Source organism: Monodelphis domestica, chromosome 3, assembly GCF_027887165.1.
Source record: "Monodelphis domestica isolate mMonDom1 chromosome 3, mMonDom1.pri, whole genome shotgun sequence".
Taxonomy (NCBI): Eukaryota; Metazoa; Chordata; class Mammalia; order Didelphimorphia; family Didelphidae; genus Monodelphis; species Monodelphis domestica.
Genome location: NC_077229.1, coordinates 171,960,802 through 171,984,998, shown reverse-complemented (window position 1 = coordinate 171,984,998; position 24,197 = coordinate 171,960,802). Strand labels below are relative to the sequence as shown.

The 24,197-nt window shown below is 33.3% G+C and overlaps 1 protein-coding gene across 8 annotated transcripts in view; it reads left to right on the top strand.

The window, feature by feature from the left end:
- Positions 1–24,197, top strand: part of VPS13B (vacuolar protein sorting 13 homolog B) — a 1,055,144-nt gene that overhangs the window by 141,360 nt on the left and 889,587 nt on the right. For all 8 annotated transcript variants that reach the window (XM_056820764.1, XM_056820763.1, XM_056820760.1 and 5 more), the window contains 3 exons: positions 1,538–1,707; positions 3,629–3,823; positions 15,818–15,942. In XM_056820764.1, coding sequence (XP_056676742.1) covers positions 1,538–1,707; positions 3,629–3,823; positions 15,818–15,942 — 490 coding nt within the window. The remainder of the gene's footprint in view (positions 1–1,537; positions 1,708–3,628; positions 3,824–15,817; positions 15,943–24,197) is intronic.

Here is a 24,197-nt window from a genome sequence, read left to right as displayed (position 1 = left end):
ACCTGTGTGTAAAAGATGGTTCTTTAGTTTAACAAATTTTTAAAAACTTTGATTTGATTTGAACCCAGAACCTCCCATCTCCATGCCTGGCTCGGTATCCACTGAGCCACCTAACTGCCCCCTTGAATTTAATCTGGAAGGAAACAAGGTATTTCAGGAAATGTAGATGTGGAGGAAGAACATTCCAAGCATGAAGGACAGCATAGATTTGGGACATAGGAATGGAGTGTGCTGGAGTAAGCCTTAACCTGCTTGTGAGAGCAATTAAATTTTCAGTGTAAGCATTCGTACTTCAGAAATTGGCAGTCGTTATATATCAAGGCTTATTTAAACACTTTAAGAAAGTATTAATAATGCACATTGAGCTTAAAAACACATGTGCTTATGTTTTTTTTTTCATTTTACAAGTCCTGTTAAACATTTACTTGCTCACCCCTGTGTTACTGCTCTATAAATATTACTTTAGCTCAACAAGAATACCATATAAAACTGAAAGAATGAGATGATCATCTGAACAGAAACTTGGTGACTGAAAGCTAATAATGATGATGATAATGATACTAATAACAATAACTTACATGTATATTGTACTTTAAGGTTTACAGAGTTCTTTATATCTATTATCTCATTTGAGCCTTACAGTACTCCAAATAGGAGTATGATGAAAAGCAACATTACCCGTATGATGAGACTAAATGTGTGCAAAGAAATAATGTATATTTAAGCTGACAAAATATGCTGGAGTCATGTCACAAAGAGTATTATGTATCTAATGAACGAGGGAACCTGGTATATATGAATATCTAGCAAAGAAGATGCAGAAAGGATGTTTGGACAGGTAGGAGAAGGATCATGAGAGAGCAGTATCACAAAAACTTAGAGATCAATGAGTATCTGGGGGGAGAGGGTACTCTGTGCTGAGCAGAGCTCAAGAAGGATGAGGTTTGAGAAAAAGCTATTAGATTTGCAAATTAAGAGATCATTGGAAACTGAAGAAGTCAATTTCAGTTGAGTATTATGGTCAGAAACCACAATATTCAGGGTCCAGAAATAAGAGGGAAAAAAAAGTGGAGACAGAAGGGAAAAGAATCTTTTTCTATAAGTTTGACAGAGAAAGGGTAAATGCTGAAGGAACATGGTAGAATTTAGTGAAAGGTTTTTTTTGTTTGTTTTTGTTTTTGTTTTTAAGGATATGGGAGCCTTGGTCTTGTTTGTAGTCAGCTGGAAAGGAGCGTGTTTAGTAAAAAAATTGAGAGTCTAAAACCTTAATTAAAAAAAAATGAGTTCAGCTCAGTGAAAATTAGTTTGGATCTAAGTAGTCTAGTTTTTATTGTATAATTGGTGTTTGTAAATGAAAAAATAATTTCAGGTCTTCATGGATATCCTATACAAATAGCTTTGGGAAAATAATTTTTTAGTAATAAAAAAATTCTACCACAGTTACAGAAAAAAATTAGTCTTTTTTATAAGGAAATAATTGACAGAAATTTTCCACCTTCTATTTTGTTTGCTGGACTGAATTTTTATTATATTTTAGATGTTGGAGATGAAACTAGAACCATACCTAACACTGAAGAAGTGGCATCTCTGGAGGAATATATTCCCACTCGACTCACTTGTGTTACTATTCTTAAATGTACTGTTACAGTTTTCATGGCCGAATTCAACTTATTAGGTCATTTACTTCCTGTTATTATGGGTGAAAAGGTAGGACAATATTGATAACTTATTTTTCTGTGTGTATTTTTGTTTTATGTTTCAAATGCAGCATTTTAAACTATGTATACCATTTTTGTTATTCTAATATATGTAATATGTTAATATGTAATACTTATAAATGTTATGATAATAAAATATTACTGAATAGTGATCTTTTACACTAAGAATTATCAAAGACGTATGATAGGAATTTTGAACTAATACATTCATAGTATTAATGATATATTGTGTTTTAAAAAGCATGGGCCTCAAGAAGGTCTGATTAGGTCTATCTAAATGTGAAATTTTCATCCTCAAAGCAGCTGCTAGATTTTTAGTCATTTTCATCAGGAAAAGAGAAGAGGTAAAAATTGTTTTTATGTCATAGATAACCATATAGAAATTCTGGAGCTACATTACTAAACCATAAGGATGTCAGCTCTACTCTTTTGGAATGTTCCATACTCATGGTCTTTGTCTGAGGGGGAAAGTTTTTGAAGATAGCTTAATCAAATACAGAAATTCCCCAAGGCCTTCTGTTGGTGGTGAAGAACTTTCATCTTCTTCTGCTCATTGATCTTCTCTCTTTGTTAGTGTTCACTTTTCTATCTGTTTAGATATGTAGTTGCATATATTTTTACTAAAATAAGCAGGACCTTTTTAAAGGTCATTTTAAGCACTTAGCACCTATAAGAGGTGGAAGCAACAGTCCTGGAGCTTTAGGAGTTTATTGTTAAACCTTTGACTATCATATTCTCTGGCTTTCTCAGTGTTGCTCAGAAAGACATAAGGAGATAAGTACCTGTGAAAATATACAAATATCCCTTTATTGATCTTTTCACAAATCTACGGAAACATTTATTAAAATGTATGCTTTGATGTTTATTACAATATGAAGTGATCAGGTTTCATTTGTATTTAAATAATTGCAGTAGTTTTCAGTGTTGCCATCATTTCTGATAACTTTAATATTTAGTTGCATTTAAATTCTATTCTATGAGAATTTTCATTGAATTATTGGCCAGAGGCTGCTGTTGTGGTATCATTTGCCACTTTCATGGCTTTCTTCCTGGCTCATATCCTGAAATGGATATTCCTTAACTTCTATAGTGAAAGCAACTAGAGCTGTTGCAGAAAATTGGGTTGTGAGAAGGTTAAAATTAAGCTATTTCTTTGAAGTCAGGTTGGTTTAGTTATTTCTCATGTATTCTAAGGACCTCATTGATAATTTCGTTTGCACTTCTTGAGGTCAATTTATGGTAATTTGGAATCCTCTAAAATAGTGCTACAAACTCAAATAGAAATGAATCTTTGCCAACATGTATTGACTTAGAACACCACAAATTAATGTCATCTGTGCTGTATTATATTTTTATTTATTTTGTTAAACATTTCCCAATTATATTTTAATCTGGTTTGGGCTATACCAGTAGGGCCTATTATAATGAGTTTGATTCCTTTGCTCTTAAGCACCATGTGTTTGAGACTAAATACTGTGCTTCTTCTATAGTTATGTCTCTAATATAGTATTCTAAAATGTATAAAGCAATTTCTGCACACTATAGGAAGGGATAGAATTATGTTATTTTCATTTTAGAAATGATGAAATCAAGACTCAGGGCAATTAAGTGACTTGCCTTTTGATAAATAATATGAAAGCCAAGATTAAAATCTGTTATCTGATGTTAAATCTAGTACCCTTTTGATTATACCATACTGCCTCAGTTTAATTTTGAAATAATGTGATACTACTGGAAATTGAAGTAATCTAAAGCTTTTCATTGATACATTGATTGTTACGGACTGTCTTGCCACTTTTTTGCATCCTCAGCATAGTTCCTGGCACAAATGCAGGTGTGTAATTTGTTGTTTGAATAAGTTCTATAGTTCTAAAATATAAATTGAACTGTATATACTATTTTTTTTTTAGAACTCCAGTAGCTTCATGAATTCTACAAACTTTCAGCCATTACGGCCTTTGCCTTGTATTCAGATACTTGTAGATAAAATTAATTTGGAACATTCTGTGCCTATGTATGCTGAACAGTTGGTACACACAGTCAGTAGTCTTAGCCAGCCTTCTGACAACCTGCTACATAACTGCTATGCACACTGCTACCTTAAGGTAAGAAATGTGAACTATTTTAATATTGTATGGAAACACTATTCATAATTTAATACAGACTATATATTTTTGTGAACTCTTTCATTGAAAAAATATACCTCAAAGCTCAGAATTTTTAGTTGAGTGCCAGTTGATTTTACTTTTCAGCTATTTCCCCCCGTATTTAATAGATGGTATTTTCTTAAGGCAAAGGGATAATCTTTCTCTAATCCTTTTAAGTCAGGTTGTAAAAGAAGTATTATTGGGGGTGGTCACTGTTGGCCAATCTCCTCCTTGTTCTGATCCTTTTATATTACAAGTAATCAATCCCAGGGCAGGTGCATAAAAAGATACATTTATTGTGCAACACTTGAATCTATTTGTTAAGCAAACACAGATGTATAGTCTAAGCAGAGACAGTGTATTATACTTAAGGAAATACCAGGTTTATGTGAAGAGGAAACTGTAAAAACAAACAGTAAATTGAAGAAAAACTACTTGGAAACTCTAATTTTCAGGTAAATTACTGAGAGATTAGGAGACTACACTAATAGATCACTTGTCTTTATTGGTTCACTTATATATATATATATATATATTTTGTTGCTTTAAACTTTTAAAAAGCTTATAAATTAGTGCCACGAAAGTAACCTATTATATGTTATTTTTTACTTTATCTCCCCTGCTGTATATTAATTAATGATGTTACAGTGACACAGTTTACAGGCTCTACAGAGGAGAATCTGTTATTCTACAAAGTCTGAATTGTGCAGTGGGTAAATCACTTTAAGGTCCCCCTACTCGCCTCTGAAAAAAGTGTTCTAATGTTAATTATTAACAACTACCCACGATTTTGCAAGGATAAAATGAAATGTTTGTGAAGTGCTTTGCAAACTTTAAAACTGTATAAATGTTAGCAAATATTTTATTATTGTTGTAATTGTCATTATCCTCATCCTCATCATCCCTTTCTGGTGGGTGTAATTAAAAATTTGTTTATTTGCATGTGGGTACCCTGTTTTTCTGTGCCCATAAGGATACTTATCATTCATTTTTAATAATTATTACAATAACAGCTAATATTTATATAGTGCATTGTGCTAAGCACTTTGAAGCTATTCTCCTGTTTGATCATGATAAAATTCATTATTGATTGAACTTCAAATTTGATCATGATCAAAATAATTGAAACCATGGTTTCATTTATTTATTTATTTTTAAACCCTTACCTGATGTCTTAGAAGTAATACTGTTTATTGTTTCCAAGGTAGAAGAGTGATAAGGGCTAGGCTATGGAGGTTAAATGAGTTGCCTATGGTCACACAGCTAGGGAGTGACCAAGGCTAGATTTGAACCCAGGACTTCCTCTGGGCCTGGCTCCTAATCCAGTCAGCTACCTAACTTCTCTTGGTCATATTCATTTTTTAAACATTCTTAAGTTCCTGCTGTTGTGTGCAGAGCTCAGTGAGTGATCCTTGGCAGTTATAGATGGAACATTGCCTCTGTTCTTACTAAAGCTTTCAAAGAAGACCAGAATGAACAGAACAATGAGTTTGGAATTGGGAAAAAATGCACACTTCCTAGATCTTGGTTTTTATGTTCTTAATGTCTAGTGTCTCAGTGTCTAGCACAGAGCAGAAACTAAAAAAAGGCCAATTAATTGGCTATGAAATTATCAATGTCAGCCTATAAGAGTCCAAGCTTTTTAGAATTCCTACTACCAACCAGTAATTATCAGAATCTTTTATTGTTAAAAAATTTTTTATTGTCATGTGATACACACTTCCATATTCGTCATTGTTGTAAGAATGGAGTTATACATAACCAGAACTCCAAAATAAAACCAAAAATACACTGATGTGAAAGACAACTCCTATAGTTCTTTCTTTGGACGTGGATAGAATTCCACATCATAAGTCTTTCAGGGATTGTCCCAGTTCATTGCTTTGCTGAGAGTAGCCAAGTTTTCACAGATAATCATTGTCCAATATTGCTGTTATTGTGAACAATGTTCTCCCAATTTTTCTTATTTTTCTCTGCATCAGTTCCCATAGATCTTTTCAGCTTTTTCTGAAATCATCTTCTTATCATTTCTTATAGCTCAAAAGTATTTCATTACCAACATATACCACAATTTGTTCAGCCATTCGCTGCTGGATGGACATCCCGAAGGTTGTCAATTCTTTGCCACTACAAAAAAGAGTTGGTATAAGTGTTTTTTGTACAAGTAGGTCTTTTCCCCTTTTTATTATCTTTTTGGGATGCAGACCCAGGAGTGGTAATGGATCAAAGAGCATGCACATTTTTTAGCCCTTTGGGTATAATCCCAGATTGCCCTCCAGAATGAGGTTGATCCAACCAGAATGCATTAGTGTCCCAATTTTGCCACATCCCCTCCAACATTTAACACTTTCCTTTACTGCCATATTGACCAATCTGATAGGTGTGAGGTGGTAACTCAGCATTGTTTTAATTTGCATTTGTCTAATCATGAATGATTTAAAACATTTTTTCACATGATTATTGATGGCATTGATTTCTTCATATAAAAATTGCTTGTTCATATCCTTTGACCACTTGTCAATTGAGGAATGGCTTGTATTCTTATAAATATGACTTTGTTCTTTATAAATTTGAGAAATTAGACCTTTATCATAGACATTTGTTACAAAATTTTTTCCCCCAGTTTGTTGTTTCCCTTCAAATCTTGGTTAGATTAGTTTTGTTTTTACAAAGGCCTTTAAATTTAATATAAAAAATTGTTCATTTTATATCTTATAATACTCTCTATTATTGTCATTCTTGGACACCGAGAAACTACCACTACTCTCTATATCTTGTTTGGTCATATAATCTTCTCTTCTCCAAAGATCTATTATTAGGTAAACTATTCTGTGTTCCCCTAATTTAGTTATGGCATCACTCTTTACATCTAAATCATATATCCATTTTGACTTTATCTTGATATATGGTGTCAGATATTGATCTCTACCTAGCTACTGCCTACTGTTTTCCAATTTTCCCAGCAGTTTTTGTTAAAGAGTGAGTTCTTATTCCAAAAGCTGGAATCTTTGGCTTTATGAAACACTAGGTTGCTAAGGTCATTTATCCCTGTGTTGTGTATCTAATTTACTTCACTGATCTATGATTATATTTCTTAACCAGTACCAGATTGTTTTGATGATTGCTGCTTTATACTACAATTTGAGATCTGGTACTGTGATGCCTCCTTCCTTCACATTTTTTCTTTAGTTCCCTTGATATTCTTGACCGTTTATTCTTCCAGATGAAGTTTATTATTTTTTCTAGTTCTTTAAAATAATTATCTGATAGTTTGATTGGTATGGCATTGAATAAATAAGTTAACTTTGGTAGAATTGTCATTTTTATTATATTATCTTGTACTACCCATGAGCAATTAGTATTTTTCCAGTTCTTTAAGATTTGACTTTATTTGTATGAAAAGTATTTTGTAATTGTGTGCATATAATTTCTGTGTTTGTCTTGGCAAACATATTCCCAGGCCTTGTATATTGTTTAGAGTGATTTTAAGTGAAATTTCTCTTTCTAAGTCTTGCTGTTGGACTTTGTTGGTAATTTATAGAAATGCTGCTGATTTATGTGAACTTATTTTGAATCCTGCAACTTTACTAAAGTTATTAATAATATTAGAATCTTGTAGTTCACTCCTTGATCATGTGCTATAGAGAATGCATCAGTCCTAAATAAAGATCATCTTCTATACTCTCTTTGCCATTTTAAATAATCTTATTTAGAACAGCCTTGTATTTGTAGTGGCAAAAAATTGGAAAATGAGGGGAGAGTCCATTCATTGGGGAATGGCTGAACAAATTTTGGTATCTGATGGTGATGGAATACTATTGTGCTGAAAGGAATAATGAACTGGAGGAATTCCATGTGAACTGGAAAGACCCTCCAGGAATTGATGCAGAGAGAAAGGAGAAGAATCAGGAGAACATTGTATACAGAGATGGATACAGAATGCACAGTCGAATGTAATGGACTTTTCTACTAGCAGCAATGCAACGACCCAGGACAATCCAGAGGAATTTAGGTGAAAGAATGCTGTCCACATCTAGAGAAAGAAATGTGGAAACAGAAATGCAGAAGAAAATTATGTAATTGATCATATCTACTGCAGATATAAATAACATAGAAATAGGTTTTGAACAATGATACATGTATAACCCAGTGGAATTGCTTGTCAGCATGGGTAGGGGAGGGAAGGTGGCAGGAAATCATGAATCATGTAACTGTGGAAAAATATTCTAAATAATTTTAAAAAACCCTTTTCTTATTTTGAAGACTGAATTTGGCTATCTCCTGACCTTAACAATGAAGGTACTTAGCTCTTCCTTGATAGTGAAGATAAAATTGTAATCCCCATCTATTTTTAGATTGTAATCCCCAAAGTGTTAACTCAGTATTTAAAGTAGATCTACCCATTTTATCTACAAAAAGGTGTTAACTAACTGCAAAAGGTGAACTAACCAAAAAAGGTATTAACTAACCACAAAAGGTATAACTAATTACAAAAGGTGTGAACACCCATTTTATACATTGAGTGGGCAGTCCTGGAGAGGAGTGTTTGCTGTGATTGGTAGACATAAAATTTAGGGGAGGTGACTAGAGAAAAAGGTCTTTAAATAGAGGAAACAGAGACACACAAGGGGAATCAAAAAGGAAGACAAGTCACTCGGAGGAGAGACTGGAAGACAGACACTCATACTTGGCATGAAGACACTTGGCTGTGGAACTGGACCCCGGGAGGAGCTCATGCAGGCGACCTCAGACTGCTTTCCTTTTAGTTGGTCACTGTGGTGAGTGAAAGGCTGACTTAGTTTCCTTGCCCTTTCTGGAGGTGTGAACCTTGGAGAAAGGCCCATCATCTTGAGACTCCTTTCTCTTGGTGGGGCCTTAGAATTTCTACCTGGCTCAGAAGAACCTGGAGCTTTACCTCTCTCCCCTTTTCTCTTCTTCCTTAATATCTTCCCTCTAATTATAAAAATAAACTACCATAAATTCCATTCTACTTTAGTAAGTCATTTTTGGGATAAAGAAATTAAATCCCTGGCAACCACCAATTTAATATTTCAGTTCAACCAATGAAAATTTAACACTTTTTTGTCAATAAAAAAATAGAATAGCCTTATATTTTTAAAATTGGATATTAGCATATATCATTTGTGAAAACTTAACTTTTAATTGAACATATGTCAATCATCATAAGTTTTTGTACTTAGAAATATTTATCTGTGCTACATTTTACATATAATACTAATTTTTGTTAATTATAACTGGTTTACTTGTAACCACCAGAGCCATTTGAAACTTTTCTTCTTTCCTATCTGCATAGCTGATGGTTCCTATATTGACCTTATGATTTCCTTTCTCCTAGGCTTATTATGATCCTATGCAAATCTCATCTTTTGGTCAATTTTTAAAATTTTGATGAGGGTAATTCGTTTTCCTTATTATTATTGGTAGTTGCCACATAGGTCTTCCTTCCCACAAGAGGACTGTGAAACATACATGAGGGTATGAAATAAGGAACCTTCCTAGATGGATGGAGATGATACAATCCACCTAAGAATTTCCCCAGGCCCAGTAAAGCACAATCCTTTAAAACAGTAAAACCAAGTTTATTAAGGGTTGGGAAATAATAAATACAGTCCTAAATCTATCCAGCTATATCTCCTCCCTCCAATCTATGCCTCCCTCACAGGACTTGCTCTTCTGATCTTCTCAAGCCTTTTTTATATCTTCCTGCTCTTATCTAAAAAACCCAAAAGCTATCTGACTCTAAACTAATCCACCTACTAGCGATTAACAAAAAGGAAAGGACTCACAGGTAAATTTGAGTCTGTACTATATAACCCGAAGTCGCTAGTGACAATCTTTGGATTACCTTGGCCAAGTGGATTTCTGGCAAATGGATCACTGGCAGATGGTCTCTGTACTTCAGGGAAAACAGTCCACTCCAAAGCAGATTCTAAACCTAGGAGTCACTAATCTCTCCATGAGATTATGACTGCCAAGGGAAAATGTGTCAAAGCAAAATCTCTTTGCAACTCAGTGGAAACAGGGCAGATAGTGAATGACCATTAATGTCAGTAAAACTCCCACAGTTCTTCTCTCCTCAGAATCCTCTCCTAGGGCTTGTATCTAAATTCTCCTCCTTTCCTCTTAAAGCTAGTCCATAAAATTTACTCTATCCCTTACCTACTTCCTACAGGTAGGGAGTCTTCATTTCATCACTTTATTTTGACTTTCCATGAATTAAAAGGATTAGTAGGTAGGGAATTATCTCTTACTTGAGGTTTTCAAACAGAGGCAGGATGTCTATGTATCATTAGTGCTTTAGCAGTGATTCCTTTTCAACATGGTTGTACTAGATGGTTACTAATGGCCTTTTCACATCTAAAATTCTATGAAAGTTTTGCAGGGAATAAGTAATGTTGAAATATATCCCAGTACAGGAAAACTGGAAAGTATAGAAAATAGATTTCATAAATTTCCACATTTTTTGTAGTCATTAAGAGAAAGAAGTTTCACAGCCCCTAAAACTTACTGCTTTTTTGATTAGCTGATTACTACAAATTTTCTGATAGTGAACTATATTTCAGTTATCTAGCTTTTGACGTGGTTAATGCTATTTGAGATATTGTCTAAATAATTGATTTTTGGTTGAAACTGACTCTACTTCGAGGAAACAAGCTTTATTATTATGCATTATAGTATTTAGTATGGTGAGTTAATAAGGTACTGTAAATAGGTATGGTAAGTAAAGATAGAGCATGAAAGACAGAGAAGAGAGGGAGAGGAAAAGATAAATGTAAAATGGGGGTAAGGAGTTTTTAGCAGTGTTTTTATCTAGATTAGTTACTAAGGAAGGAGTCATTTGCTTAGGCAGTTTTTGTCCTTTGTCTCTAGGGAACCAATGTCACTTTATTCAGCATCCACTTTGCCATCTGTGGTGTTACCCAGGGTTCACTCTGTTTGTCCACTTGGGAGGAGCAAACCACAAACAAAAGTGGTATGATTGTTAAATACCCTGGGGCCAGTTTAGGTCAAGTTTTTCTCTTTTTCTCTTGAGACTCTAAGGAAGGCAGTGAATGTGGAAATGGAGCATCATTTGAAACTAGCCCCATATGATTGGGGAACTGAACCATTTGTACTTGTCGTCTAGAGACCCTCAAACAAGGACCTAGGCCTGTGATGACAAACCTTTTAGATTCCTCCCCAGATGGAATGCCAAGCCCCCCCCACCCCCCTTTCTCCCTCCATGCCTGCCTTTATTCCAGACATGGGAGGGAGGAAGCACTCCCTTTGGGCTGTTGGGCAGAGGGGCAGGTGAAGTGAGGAATGTCCTCAGGTACAAGAAGAGGGGGAGGGGAATAGCTCCATCACAAGTCCCTCTGACTTTCTAGTAACAAATTCTGGTGAGTGACTATAGATGTACCCACAGAGAGGGCTCTGCATGTCCTTTCTGGTATGTGTGCCATAGGCTTACCATCACTGACCCAGGTTATGTCTAAAGATTGATGTGAGGAATTTTCTCATAATTGTGAATCTATGCAATTCATATGTTTTATCTGAAAGGGAGCGCCTTGCCAATCAACTAGTTATTGTTTCTATGTTCTTTCATTTGTGTACAGGTAACTTGGCAGAGTTTGTGGGACATTTTAGCCCATGTCACTGTGAATACAGACATGTCATTGACATAACAATGTTTATAAATAATGACTGGTTTTAAATTAAAGTACTTCTTATTCTTATTTTGAACTCTGAGAAGGCCTTTTACTTTTTTTAATGCTTTTATGGAATTTCATAGTTGGAAAGGATCTCAGAAGCCAGCTAGTCTAATCCATACCTAAATTATGATTCATTGCTCTCATTGAAAATTGACCAGGAACTCTCTCCTTTAAAATCTCCTTGTGCACTCGTTAACGTTAAGCTGGCTTAGACATGTTTTCAATAGTTCTAATTGTTAGAAAGTTTTTCTTGTCGTACATTTAGCCTGGCATGCATTCTAAATTTGCCTCCTTGCAACTTCTTTTCCTGACTTCTGATTTTGCCATCAAGGGCCAAAAAGACCATGTCTTATTCCAACAGAAAAGACATCATGCAGAATGTGTCCCTGAACAGAATTGTGAAGGTATCAAGGAATTTTAAGAGATAGAGATGAGCTGTGAATATATTTCAGGCACTGGGGCAGTAGAACAGAAAGATAGAATTGAGATTTTGAGTTCCATGTATGAAGAACCAAGAGCCCAGTTTGACTAGACTATAGAGTACAGAAAGGACCAGAATAAGGTTGTAGTTGAGGTAGGTTGGGACCAGGTTGTGGAAGACTTTAAAAGTTAAGACAGGAGCTTTTGTTCCACCCTAGAGACAATAGGGAACCTTTAGATTTATTTATTTATTTAATTTATTAAAAAAAAAAAAACAAAAACCTTACCTTCCGTCTTGGAGTCAATACAAGGGCAGAAGAGTGGTAAGGGCTAGGCAATGGTCATTAAATGACTTGCCCAGGGTTACACAGCTGAGAAGTGTCTCAGACCAGATTTGATCCTAGGACCTCCTGTCTCTCGGCCTGACTCTCAATCCACTCAGCTATACAGCTGCCCCAAACCTTTAGATTTATTAAGGAGGGGGAGTACACTAGAAGAACATCTCTCTGGTAGCTGTGTGGAAGGTAGCTTATAGCGGAGGGAAGAGCAGGAAGGGAATAAACATGTGTGTGTCAGGGGTGGGGGCAAGAATGTATCAGCTATTATATGTCAGACATCGTGCTAAACACTGGGAAGACAAATACAAGCAAAAAGAAAAAAGTATCTTCCTTCAAGGTGTTTACATTATAATAGGGGAAAGCATTACATAAAAGGAAGCTTAGAAAGGGGAAATGAAAGGAAGTCCTTCTGTTGGAAATATGATAGAGAAAGATATCCAGAGAGGAATGAGGGCAAAAACATGGCTAGATTGTACACTCTGCTTAAAATGGAGGTTCTGGGAAGAATTGCCCAATCTGAGGAAAAGGCCAGAGTGTTCATTGCTAGATTTTCTTCAGTTTTCATGTTATTCAGTACTGATTCAACAGTAAGTGTTGAATCCTTCCTGATGGACGGTTATATTTCCAGAGGACATTATAGATTAGAATGTGCTTTTCTAATTGTGAGCTAAGTAGAACAAACTAGTTCCTTCTGTCCCCTCCATCTCCCTCCCCTCCTTTTCCTCCCTGCCTCCTCACCCCTCTTTCCCCAGGTAAATTGTACAGAGTCACAAAGATGAAATGAGTTGGTTTTGGAACTTGAGCTCAGGTCTATTGACTCTTAATCTACTAATTTTCTCACTCTACTGTGTTATACTATCTTCTCTTCCAAAGTGAGGTGATATTAAGCTCTTGTTCATTTGAACTATCGATTGTGCTGATCTAGAGTTGACAAATTACTATTAACAACAACTTCAATAAATGATTGTATCTTTTCTATAATCAATTTTAGACTGAATCCTCCCTAGTTTTTAAAAATTGATTCTTTGCTGTTTAGAAGAAATGTTTAGTACTTGTTCAGTTTTTATGTATATGAAATTACATTGGTGCCATAGTCACCCACCTCCAATTTTTCTTTTTACTGTTTGAATATTTGCAGTCTTGTTTAGAACTTTTCACAAATTCATGACCCAGACAAACTGTGTTGGCTAGCTGAGCCATTATTCTATCCTAATGAAGAGATTGGGCTTCATTTTTGAGAGTTTTAATTTTATATTAGAAACAGGTGCACATGGTTGAGAGGAGATTCTCAGATAGTCAGGATAAACGAATTTCAATTCCAGAATCTGGCTTAGGACTTGTATCGTGACTCTGGATGAGTCACTTAATCTGTTAGTGGCCCCAGCAGTTCTCTAAAATTTTATAATGCAAAATAGTTATTTGGTATGTTTTGGAGGAGAGATTTTCCTCACTATAAGCTCCCTATATTGAAGAATTAGGCATTCAAACCTTTAGCATGCATAATATCTTTGTAGATGTAACTTCACTTATTTTTTAGTATTTTACAAAAATCTGGGAAAGAGAAGTGTTAGAATTATTCTCCCTAGGCAGTATGTGGAACATTTTGTCCAATAGGATTCTTAGTTAAATATTTTAGGTCATTTGCATTAAAAATTATTATTTCCATCCCCTTGAAAGCATCACTAGACAACATGCATATATAGTTGGGGGCAAGAAAAACACTTCAGGATATCTGTTGTTTCCAAATAATCTACAACATTTTTTACATTTTTTCTCCCCCTTTCTTAAAAGTAATTTTTATAGTATCCTCAAGCAATTTCTTACAAAATAACACATTGAATTTTGTGTGTCAAATGATGGACTGTTGGTTATGTATGAGATCTGAGGTAAAAATTTCCAATAGCTAAAAAACATTTGTCTGATATATAATACTTATGATTCAGATAATTCATTATCAGTATATATAGAATAGCTCACTTTATGTGTAAGTAGCATTAGTAAATATAGTGTGATGTCTAGTTAATTTTTTTCTTGTGGGGGAAGAAGAAAATTTTAGCATCTTGTATCTTCTTCATCTTACATTTTTACTGAATTGAAAATTTGAATTGAGAGCACTCAAGTAGTTTAACATTTAGTGAAGAGGTAACATTTTGGAAGAGATTCTGTAGTTTCCTCTTTTTTTTTTTTGATGGGAATGGCTTATGTGGAAAAGAAATACTATGAACTTTTGTAAAGAGAATAAGTTTAACAGAATTTGTCTCTACTGTTATCTGGCAAGGCCAAGACACTCTCCCCCCCACTCCCCATTCTCTATCCAGTAATTGTTATAAATGTACAACAATTTTCTTGAAAATGTATTTTAAGAATATTGATTTTTTTAAAGAAAGGGAAATCTTTCACACATAATGATATTCTAAAAAGAATAACTTATGGTTATAAGTCAGAGATGTTATTTATTATATTTATTACATACATATATATATGCTATGTTATATTTACTAAGATAGTGCTTTTGAAAATTGGCTATAAACTAATTAAGATCTGTATGTTTCAGTGCAGAGTTTCATAGTTAGTAATCATTACCAATAGTGGATTTTGCATGCTCTTTATGTTTAGTAAATTATAAGTAGTAAGTAAAAGAGAATGACCTGGCTGTACTTTTTTTTTGAGTAATATTGAAGCAGTAAATCAGTGTTCTGTAATTATGTGTCCATTTTTCTATTGTGAAATGTTTATCATCTACCTCATGAAATAATTGGAACAGAAAAACTAGATTTAATTCTCTGCTGTGTATTTCCTTAAAAGACTATGTTGTCTTGTTTCTTACAGAAAGTCAAAATAACATTCAGGAATTCCATTAAATGCTTCAGAATTTTTACTATGATTTGTTAGTTTTAAGTATAAACGGATGAAGGCTCCCTTTGTGGAATTTACTGAGTTTGTTGGAGGAGCTCAACCCTACAATTAATTGAAAGGAAAAGTGAAAACAAAATGCAGTATTTTTACGTTATGCCATGAAATGTCTTTTTGCATGATTTAAAAGAAATACAATTGTTCAGATTTGTTTAATCATAAACTAGATTAATAATAACTAGTATACTCAACATGAAGCACAAAATGTAGTAAGCTGGTTTTACACATAGAATGAATGATTTTAGAAGATGGAAAAAATTTAAATGGAATGACATATATGTAAAAATTAAATCTTAAGATCAAAACAAATACTTGAAGGAGTATTTCAGAAGTGTGATAGAAGTATTGTCTAATTAAAAATCTAATCATTTTTGTTTTAAGTAAATTGTTAAATTAAATAAAAGGAAATGTTTTGATTATTTGGAAAATCAATAAGGCACTGGAAAATATTTAATGTGCAGCTGTTGTACAGAAAATTGAATCTAATGTGCTTCATCCTGTGCTTATTAAAACTTTTCTTTCATGAACATTTTAATCCTTTTTTGTTTTTGTTTTTGTTTTCATTTCAGATATTTGGTTTCCAAGCAGGATTGACATTTTGGGATAGTAAAGGAACATACTGCTTACCTGTTCCGCTTATTCCTTCTTTTAGCATTGCGATTTATGGAAAATTACTGAAACTCCCCATGTATTGGTAAGCATTATTTATTAAAATATGTGACATTAAGAGATGGTTTATTTTTCCTTTCACTTATGACTTTGAAAAGCAAAGAAACAATCATTTTAGATAAAGGGAAATTTGTACCTTTTTTCCTGAGACCCTTAAAACATCCCATCTTTCAAGCATATTCACTAGTAATGAAGTTTTGGAACATGATAGCTTTTGGTAGGATCAGAATTTATATTTGCTTTTATTTTTTGTGTATGACTTTGATAGGATGCTTAAAAGAAACTTCCAAAAATGTTTCTATTTAAGAGTAGACTAGTTCTCATTCTTGATTTTATTTTTGAGAAGAATAATTTCTAAGATAAGGAACCCACCAGCTGATATTAGATATTAATTCAATAGTTATTCAGTTCCTTTAATAATTTATTCACAAATTAGATAAATCTGGTAGCATTAGTATTCAAAATTTAATATTTCTGACATATCTAGTTCTTTTCATTTAAATTATTTCTCAAATACATTTATTATTCAATAGTAAAATTTATATGTTACATTAATATGATTTTCTTGGTTTAAATTTTATTTTTCATATAAGCCATGATGTTTCTTGTATACAAAAATTTTTAACCTTTTCTAATGAAGAATTCTTTTGAATATGTAATGAATGTAATTATAAGCTGTGATATCCTTCAAGAGCTTATAATTATTTGCATAAATTTGTTGCATGTTTTTGGTTTTATACATGACTTATGTGAAGGATGATTTATCTTTGTTTTATATTCTTAATTAATAAACTTAATATTTTTTCCATAAGCAAAATATCACTCAATTACTGGTAGTTTGAGTTTTATACTCTTATTTTCATTGTGTTTTATAAAAAGTAATTCTAAATCTTTAAGAGTTATCATTTTTTCTCACCTTGGGAAAATGATTTATGTGATAGTGCATAACTGAGCATAGCACTATTGAAGTCGTATGATTTAGTGGAGCACATATACTACCTTTTATAAGAAATTTTCATTCTGTATCCAACACCAGTTCTATAAAATTTTCATAAATTAACTTTTAGAACTAATGTTATTAAAAATGTTTTTAATATTTTGATAAATTTAGGCCCCTCTTACTTTTTACTTTATCAAAACATATTGGCCTTCTATGTTTTGATAAACTTAGTCTTTTTTGAAGTATTTCATTTTATACACTCATCACTGTTCCTCATGTGCCTTTCATTATGGAGGGTGGAGACTAGTTCTACTTTTTAAAATTGCATCTTTGAGTGAATATACTATATTTTATATGAGCCAAATATCTCTTGATCTATCAAGACATGGCTGGGAACATGTACTGGGTTTATTCAGAAATAAATAAGCATGTTCTAAAATAGCTACTCAGTAAATATATTTATAAGCTACAATAGTAAATATGCTGTCACAGATGGTAGAGTTATTTTTAAAGCAGTAGCATTGATTTTCTATATGCACATCAGTGGTCTTTTTAAAATTAAATCTTTTATAGGCCTTTATTATTTAAAAATATAATATTTATATGTGATAATTATTGTGCCTCTAAGGATTTAAAATAAACTTTATTATTTATATGAGACAAAAATGAGAAAATGCCTAATGTTTTGCAAACTTTAGTGCCATATGAAGGTAAGCAATTGAATATAATTCAAGTACTTGTCATTAAGAATATTCTTCTATAAAATCTTTAAAAACTTATTAATAGAATAATTTAAAAATTTGTGTTTTAAGTTCCCAGAATGCAATTGATTTTGAGGCAGATTTTTGGATGATTATTTTTTTGATGAATCTACCTCAAATTATTCCAAGGATAATTTTAACCCTTATTTTACAAACATTGCTCTTTAATATCTTTTAAATTTTGTTTTTCTTCAATAATATTATTTCAACTACATAGTAGATAAACAAAAAGTGCTGATTTTGAAAATAATAGCTAGAAAACAATGACATAACAACTCACTTAAATGAAGTGTAGTTTGAAGTGAATAAAACACCAGATGAAACACATCAAATAGCACTTGGGGTAAATAGAAATCAGCACGAGGACTGGGAGCTTCATTGAAGTCATGCAGTGAATAAGAATTAGTTCTGTAAGGTAGCCTGGTAATGTCATTAAACTTCAAATCATTCTTCTCCCGTGGCCCTACCTTTTTCCCACCCCTCTCACAAGTTATACCACCTGCTTTATTTGGATTTTTAGATTTCACATTCCAGAGTTTCTTAAAGTACACACATCTGATGCTACATATGTTCTTCTATTTCTTGGGAGAAAATATATAACACAGGCAATAGCTTTTAAAAACAAAGACATTTTATGGACTGTTATGGAATCCCTTAGGTAGTATGTTTTGAGTTAGTAGTGAAAATCTCAGCTTTATTTCTGACATAAATCATTAAAATACCCTTCATTTTTTTTCTCAGTTACAAAATAATAATTTCACACTGTAATGTTAATTATGTATAATACTGATTTTGGTCATATTTTTTCCTCCTGTCTAGTCTTAGCTTATAATTATGACTTTTTTCCCTAAAATTATTGGTTAGTTTGTTTATATATATTTGACTAACACTGTAATAAGTTAGTTAATGTTTTTTTGTAGCTAAATTTTCCTTTTTTATGAAATATATTATTTTAATAAAATTCAATAAGCTTTCATGATTTTAAAAGTTAGAAATGAAATATTCTGTTAATATAATTGTTTTAATTTTGAGTACAAATTCTACTATAGAAATCTAAAATATAAAAAGCAAGAGGTTCATGATTCTTTTATTCATTCTGTATTTCTTATCAGATTGATAACTTTTAGAAGAATAATTGATGTATGTTAGGAAGGATATAGTCAATACTGACAATCAGTGTAAATACAAAATGGAAATTTTGTTAGTCTTTAACATTTGTTGAAATGAAGTTTATCTTATGAGGAAGCATAATATAGCAGATCAAGTTCTAGATATACCTCTGTGTGTCTCAGTTTCCTAATCTGTAAAAAAAGGGAGTTGTGCCAAATGACCTCAAAGGTCTCTTCTAGCTCTAAATCTTTGGTCTTGTGATTCCTTTTTGTGGAGGTGGGGAGTATGGCAGGGAGCAATTTTAATCCTAATGCTTTTATTAACAATAAGAACAACAACTAACACTTATTATGATTTAAACTTTTTAAAATATTATATCCTCTGATCAATCAATTAATTAATGACTAAACATTTATTTAGTGCCTGATTTTTGTCAGGTACTATGCTTAGGATACAAAGATAAAAGTGGAAACAGTTTCTGTCCCTACAGAGCTTATAGCTTAGCTTTAAGGGAAACAGAATGCTTTTATATAAGCATATAAAAGTGATACAAAATAAATACAGGATGATGGGATGGGAAAAGGCACCAGGAATTGGGGAAAGCAGGAAATATTTATTGGAGAAAGTGGTGCTTAAATCTACATGGAAACTTTAGAGTCTGAGAAATAGGCATGAGGATGAAATGGCATGAGAGGACAGGCAATACAAAGACAGGGAAATAGAATGAAAGGCATTGGGAATGATTAGTGGCCAAACAAGAAGGCCAGTTTCATTGGGTGGTAATTGGCATGGATGGAAATAACATGGGCATTAACCTGGGAAAGAAAGTTGGGCCAGATTATGAAGGTCATTGAATACCAATTAAAGGAATTTATATTTTGTCCTGATTGTAGTAATGGTGGTGGTGGTGGTGGTGATGGTGATGGGGGTGGTCGTGGTAGTCATAGTCCTCATCGTCATTGTCATCATTGTCATCATAGTATTCATGTAGTTATAAAGTCAGCAGTCTTTGTTATATTCCATCCTCAAGGAACTCATTTTAGAAGAGATGATATGTAGCCTGCTATATACAAAATATAAGGAAGGAGGCAAACTGATCACAGAGTTGTTAGTGGTCAAAATTACTACAGAATTAGAGGCCATGATATTGGGCAAAAGAGTGCTAGATTTGAAGTCCGAAGACTTGAGTTTGAAACCAGCTCTGCCCTTTTAAGATTTTGGGCAAGTTATTTACCAGTATGGGTCTCATTTTCTTTTTAAGAAAAATGAGAGGAGGTTTCACCAGATCACCTATCAGATCTCTTCTAGATCTAAATATATATGAAGAATAATTTCAGTAATTTCATGCAGCAGTTCACCCAATGCAAATCTCCATAATGAGGACCTTAGTCATCAAATAGTTGACTTAAGATATGTGTCCACCTAGGGCAACACCAGTTCAAAATATAATACCTCTTGTAAAATATTATGGAAAAGGATAGTGGAAGATTGTGGATAGTTCTGCTATATCAAACAGATAAGTATTGGAATGTAGGACCAATCCAAAGGGATTGTTGTGAGCAATGCAAATAAAGCTTTGAGTCTAGTCCAGGAATATATAGTAGTCAAAAGATGGAAAAAAATCTTCAAATATTTTAATTACAAATTATTTTCACCATTAAAGAAAATAAAACCATCATAGTGACAGATGTACTTTCAGATGAAGTAGAAATAAAGAGAAAAGATGGGGAAAGGAATTGGATTAGACGAACGATACATATTGCTTGTGAAAGCACAGTTATTTTGAGAGCATCATGAAGTCAATTTTCTGAATATCAGAGAAAATGATGATACCAAAGTTGTAGGGCAAAAATCCTCTCACCTTATTAAAAAGAATGAAAATAAATTCTTTGCCACATACTTTCAAATAACAGGGAAAAAAGTATGGAGAAGAAAGTGACAGAGCTTTAAGGAATAATTACCTATATTTCTGCCTTTTGTTTTCTATATTTTTGTATGAGAATAAGAGAATATCTTTATTGAGTATTAGTAGTGAGTATAGATAGATTTTGTCAATCATTATTCTATGGTGGATGACATTTTGCTACTATCTAATAGCCTGAAAGATTGGGAAAGTACAATCCCACTAGACTTATTTTTTTCCTAAAGCAAGAATTTGATTTTGTTGAGCAAAATTGTCAAAAAGGCTATCTTATAAAGTATCTCCCATACGTATATAAAAAGGACAATAATTTTTGTACAAAAATAGCAACAATTGCTCTTTTAGTGATAGTGACTGAAATACTAGACCTATCAACCATTTCTCTCAATATCATCCAATCTAAGGCTAATTATAGAATTAGGGAAACCCCCAACCCTCTTATCTACATCCTCCATTTTCCTGTCTTCCCCAAATAAACCCTTACTTAAGATAGAAGAAGATATAGAGTAATTTCATTTGAAACATCACTAACTCTCCCTGACTGATTTAGAAACCAGAAGAAGAACAGGGGAAGGGGAAGCTGAAGGGAAGAACAAGGGAGGAAGGGAGGCTAAAGAAGAGGGAGGAAAGGGGAGGAAGGGAGGCATATAGAGAGGAGGGTAGACAAAAGAAGATAACTACCTGATTTATTAGTTATCATTTACCCATCAAATATACCCCCTCAATATTATCTATTATAATACATATTAATGAGCTGGAAGAAATTATGAATAAACATGATAAGTACCGAGAAGTATGGGAAGGCAAATGAAATAATGTTAAGTGAAATGGTCAGAGCCAAAAAATTTCATATATATTTAATTATTCCATCATTTTAAGTTGAAAGATGAACTACCACAGAATAACAGATTTTTTTTCCTATTTGTCAAAAAGATTTTCTAATTATATTTCCTGTTTTCTTTAAAAGAAAAAAAAATTTTTAATTTTTAGAGATTGTTTTCTGGGATGGAGTACTCATGAGTAATGGTAAACTACCTGAAGTCAATATATATTATTAAAGGAAATTTTTCTTTAAAAAATAATAATAATAGTTTTGTGCCAGGCACTGTACTTATCACTTTAAACTTATATATTATCTCACTTGATTCTCACAACAGCCATTGGACATAGGTGCTATCATTATCCTAATTTAACAGGCAAGGAAACTTGAGGCAAAGTTTAAGTTGCTTCTCTATGGTCACACAGCTAGTAAGTTTCTGATTTGAATTCCATTCTCTCCTGATTTCTAGCTCAGTGCTTTATCCACTGCACTACCTAGCTGCTTTTAGTATACATAGGGAAAGAAATATAAGAAACCAGTGTAGAAAGCATGCTGGAGAACATTTGGATAAATCTTAATAGCAGCACAGCATTAAGTGACAGTATCAAAGAATTCTGCAACAGATTTCTTGGAGGAGGTGAAAGCTGAGTTTGGGGAACAATAAATTGTTATTTGGTTGTTTTCAGTTGTGTCAAACTCTTCAGTGACTCCATTTGAGGTTTTCTTTGCAAAGATACCAGAATGCTTTGCCATTTTCTATTCAAGCTCATTTTACAGGTGAGGCAACTGAGGCAAACTTAATTTAAGTGACCACATAAGTGTATGAGACTAGATTTGAACTCAGCAAGATGAATTTTAACTCCAAATCTGTCACTGTATCCGCTGTGCCACCTAGCTGCTCTCTCTTGTAGTGATGTCATGGAATTATCTTATTTTCCATAGTTTTCTCTCTCAAAATCAATAAAACTTAATCATTTATGGATGTTTTTTTTTTAAACCCTTACCTTCTGTCTTAGAGTCAATACTTTGTATTGGCTCCAAGGCAGAAGAGTGGTAAGGGCTAGGCAATGGGGGTTAAGTGACTTGCCCAGGGTCACACATCTGGGAAGTGTCTGAGGCCAGGTTTGAACCTAGGACTTCCCGTCTCTAGGCCTGGCTCTCAATCCACTGAGCTACCCAGCTGCCCCCAATGGATGTGTTTTTTAATGATAATTTAATTTTTCAAAGGTACATGTGATCAGTGAGGGGAACTATTATTTTGGATCTCATTTTCACAAAGAAAAATCAACTGGGTAATAGTATAGAAATTATGGGAACGTTAATTGACCTTTGCCACTCCATATTAGAATTTGTAGCAGAGGAATTGAAATATGGATAGACTACTAGTATTCATTGGGGAAACATTTTTTTTTAAACCCTTACCTTCCGTCTTGGAGTCAGTACTGTGTATTGGCTCCAAGGTAGAAGAGTAGTAAGGGCTAGGCAATGGGGGTCAAGTGACTTGCCCAGGGTCACACAGCTGGAAAGTGTCTGAGGTCAGATTTGAACCTAGGACCTCCCATCTCTAGGCTTGACTCTCAATCCACTGAGCCACCCAGCTGTCCCTGGGGAAACATTTTAAAGGATATAGAAAAGGCGTCCCATGCCCCATATGCCACAAACTCTGTGCCTCAGCCACATGAGGGAACATCAATAGATGATAATGCACAAAGACAATTGTCATTCTCTGTAACCAAGAGACTACCACTATTCATTGGGGAAACATTTTAAATGATATAGTAAAGAAATAGTTAAGCTTTTTTTTTTTTTAGTCCTAATCATGTGAAAAGTTTGCTAGTTCATAAATTCTAATGCTTTTTACTATTTTTTGACATTTATTTTGATTTAGAATTGATAGCTTACATGACAAATGATATTATTCATATGATTATAATTCATAAGATATGTCATAAACATAAGCAAATGTAATCCACTTCCAGTTTCCAGTGGAGCAGTATAACATACAGAATAACAATTGGAGGTGTTCAAAAGTGGATCTTGCAATATCATTCTACTATGTTGAAAATTCACATAAACTATAAAGGAACTAAGAATAAATAGTACCCATTCAGTCATCATTGTATGAACTATGTCCCTCAAAAAATCTCCCAATTAAAACTACAGAAGGCCAGAGTTAGAAAGGACCCCAGAGACCACTTTGTGCAATTTATACCTGAAAAAAAATCTATTCTACCCTAAACATAACATTTGATCATCAAGCCATTAAAGATGTCTAAGAAAGGAGATTCCGTTTCTACATAAAAGACACTATTTCATTTTTGAATACCTCTAATTGTTAGGAAGTTTTTCTTTATATCAATTATAAATCTGTTTCTGTTTCCTTCCAAGGAGCAAGTGCCTTTCAGTGTCATGGTTGCAATGGCTTTGACAATATAAAGTCTGACTTTGCCTCCATTTCTCCTTTTATTTGTAAGGAAGTGATAGAACTCTTTGCCAAAATCCTGGTGTTTGTTTCTTTTTTATGTTAAGTTTTAAACCAGGTTTTATATTCTTTCTTTCATTCTCATCAAGGAGCTTCTTGATTCTTCACATTCTGTCATTAGAGTGTTATCATCTGCATATTTGTGATTATTGATTTTTCTTCTGGCAACCTTAATTCTGGCTTTTGATTTTTTAGCCTGACATTTTACATGATGTTAATTAATTATGTTAATTCTGCATACAACCC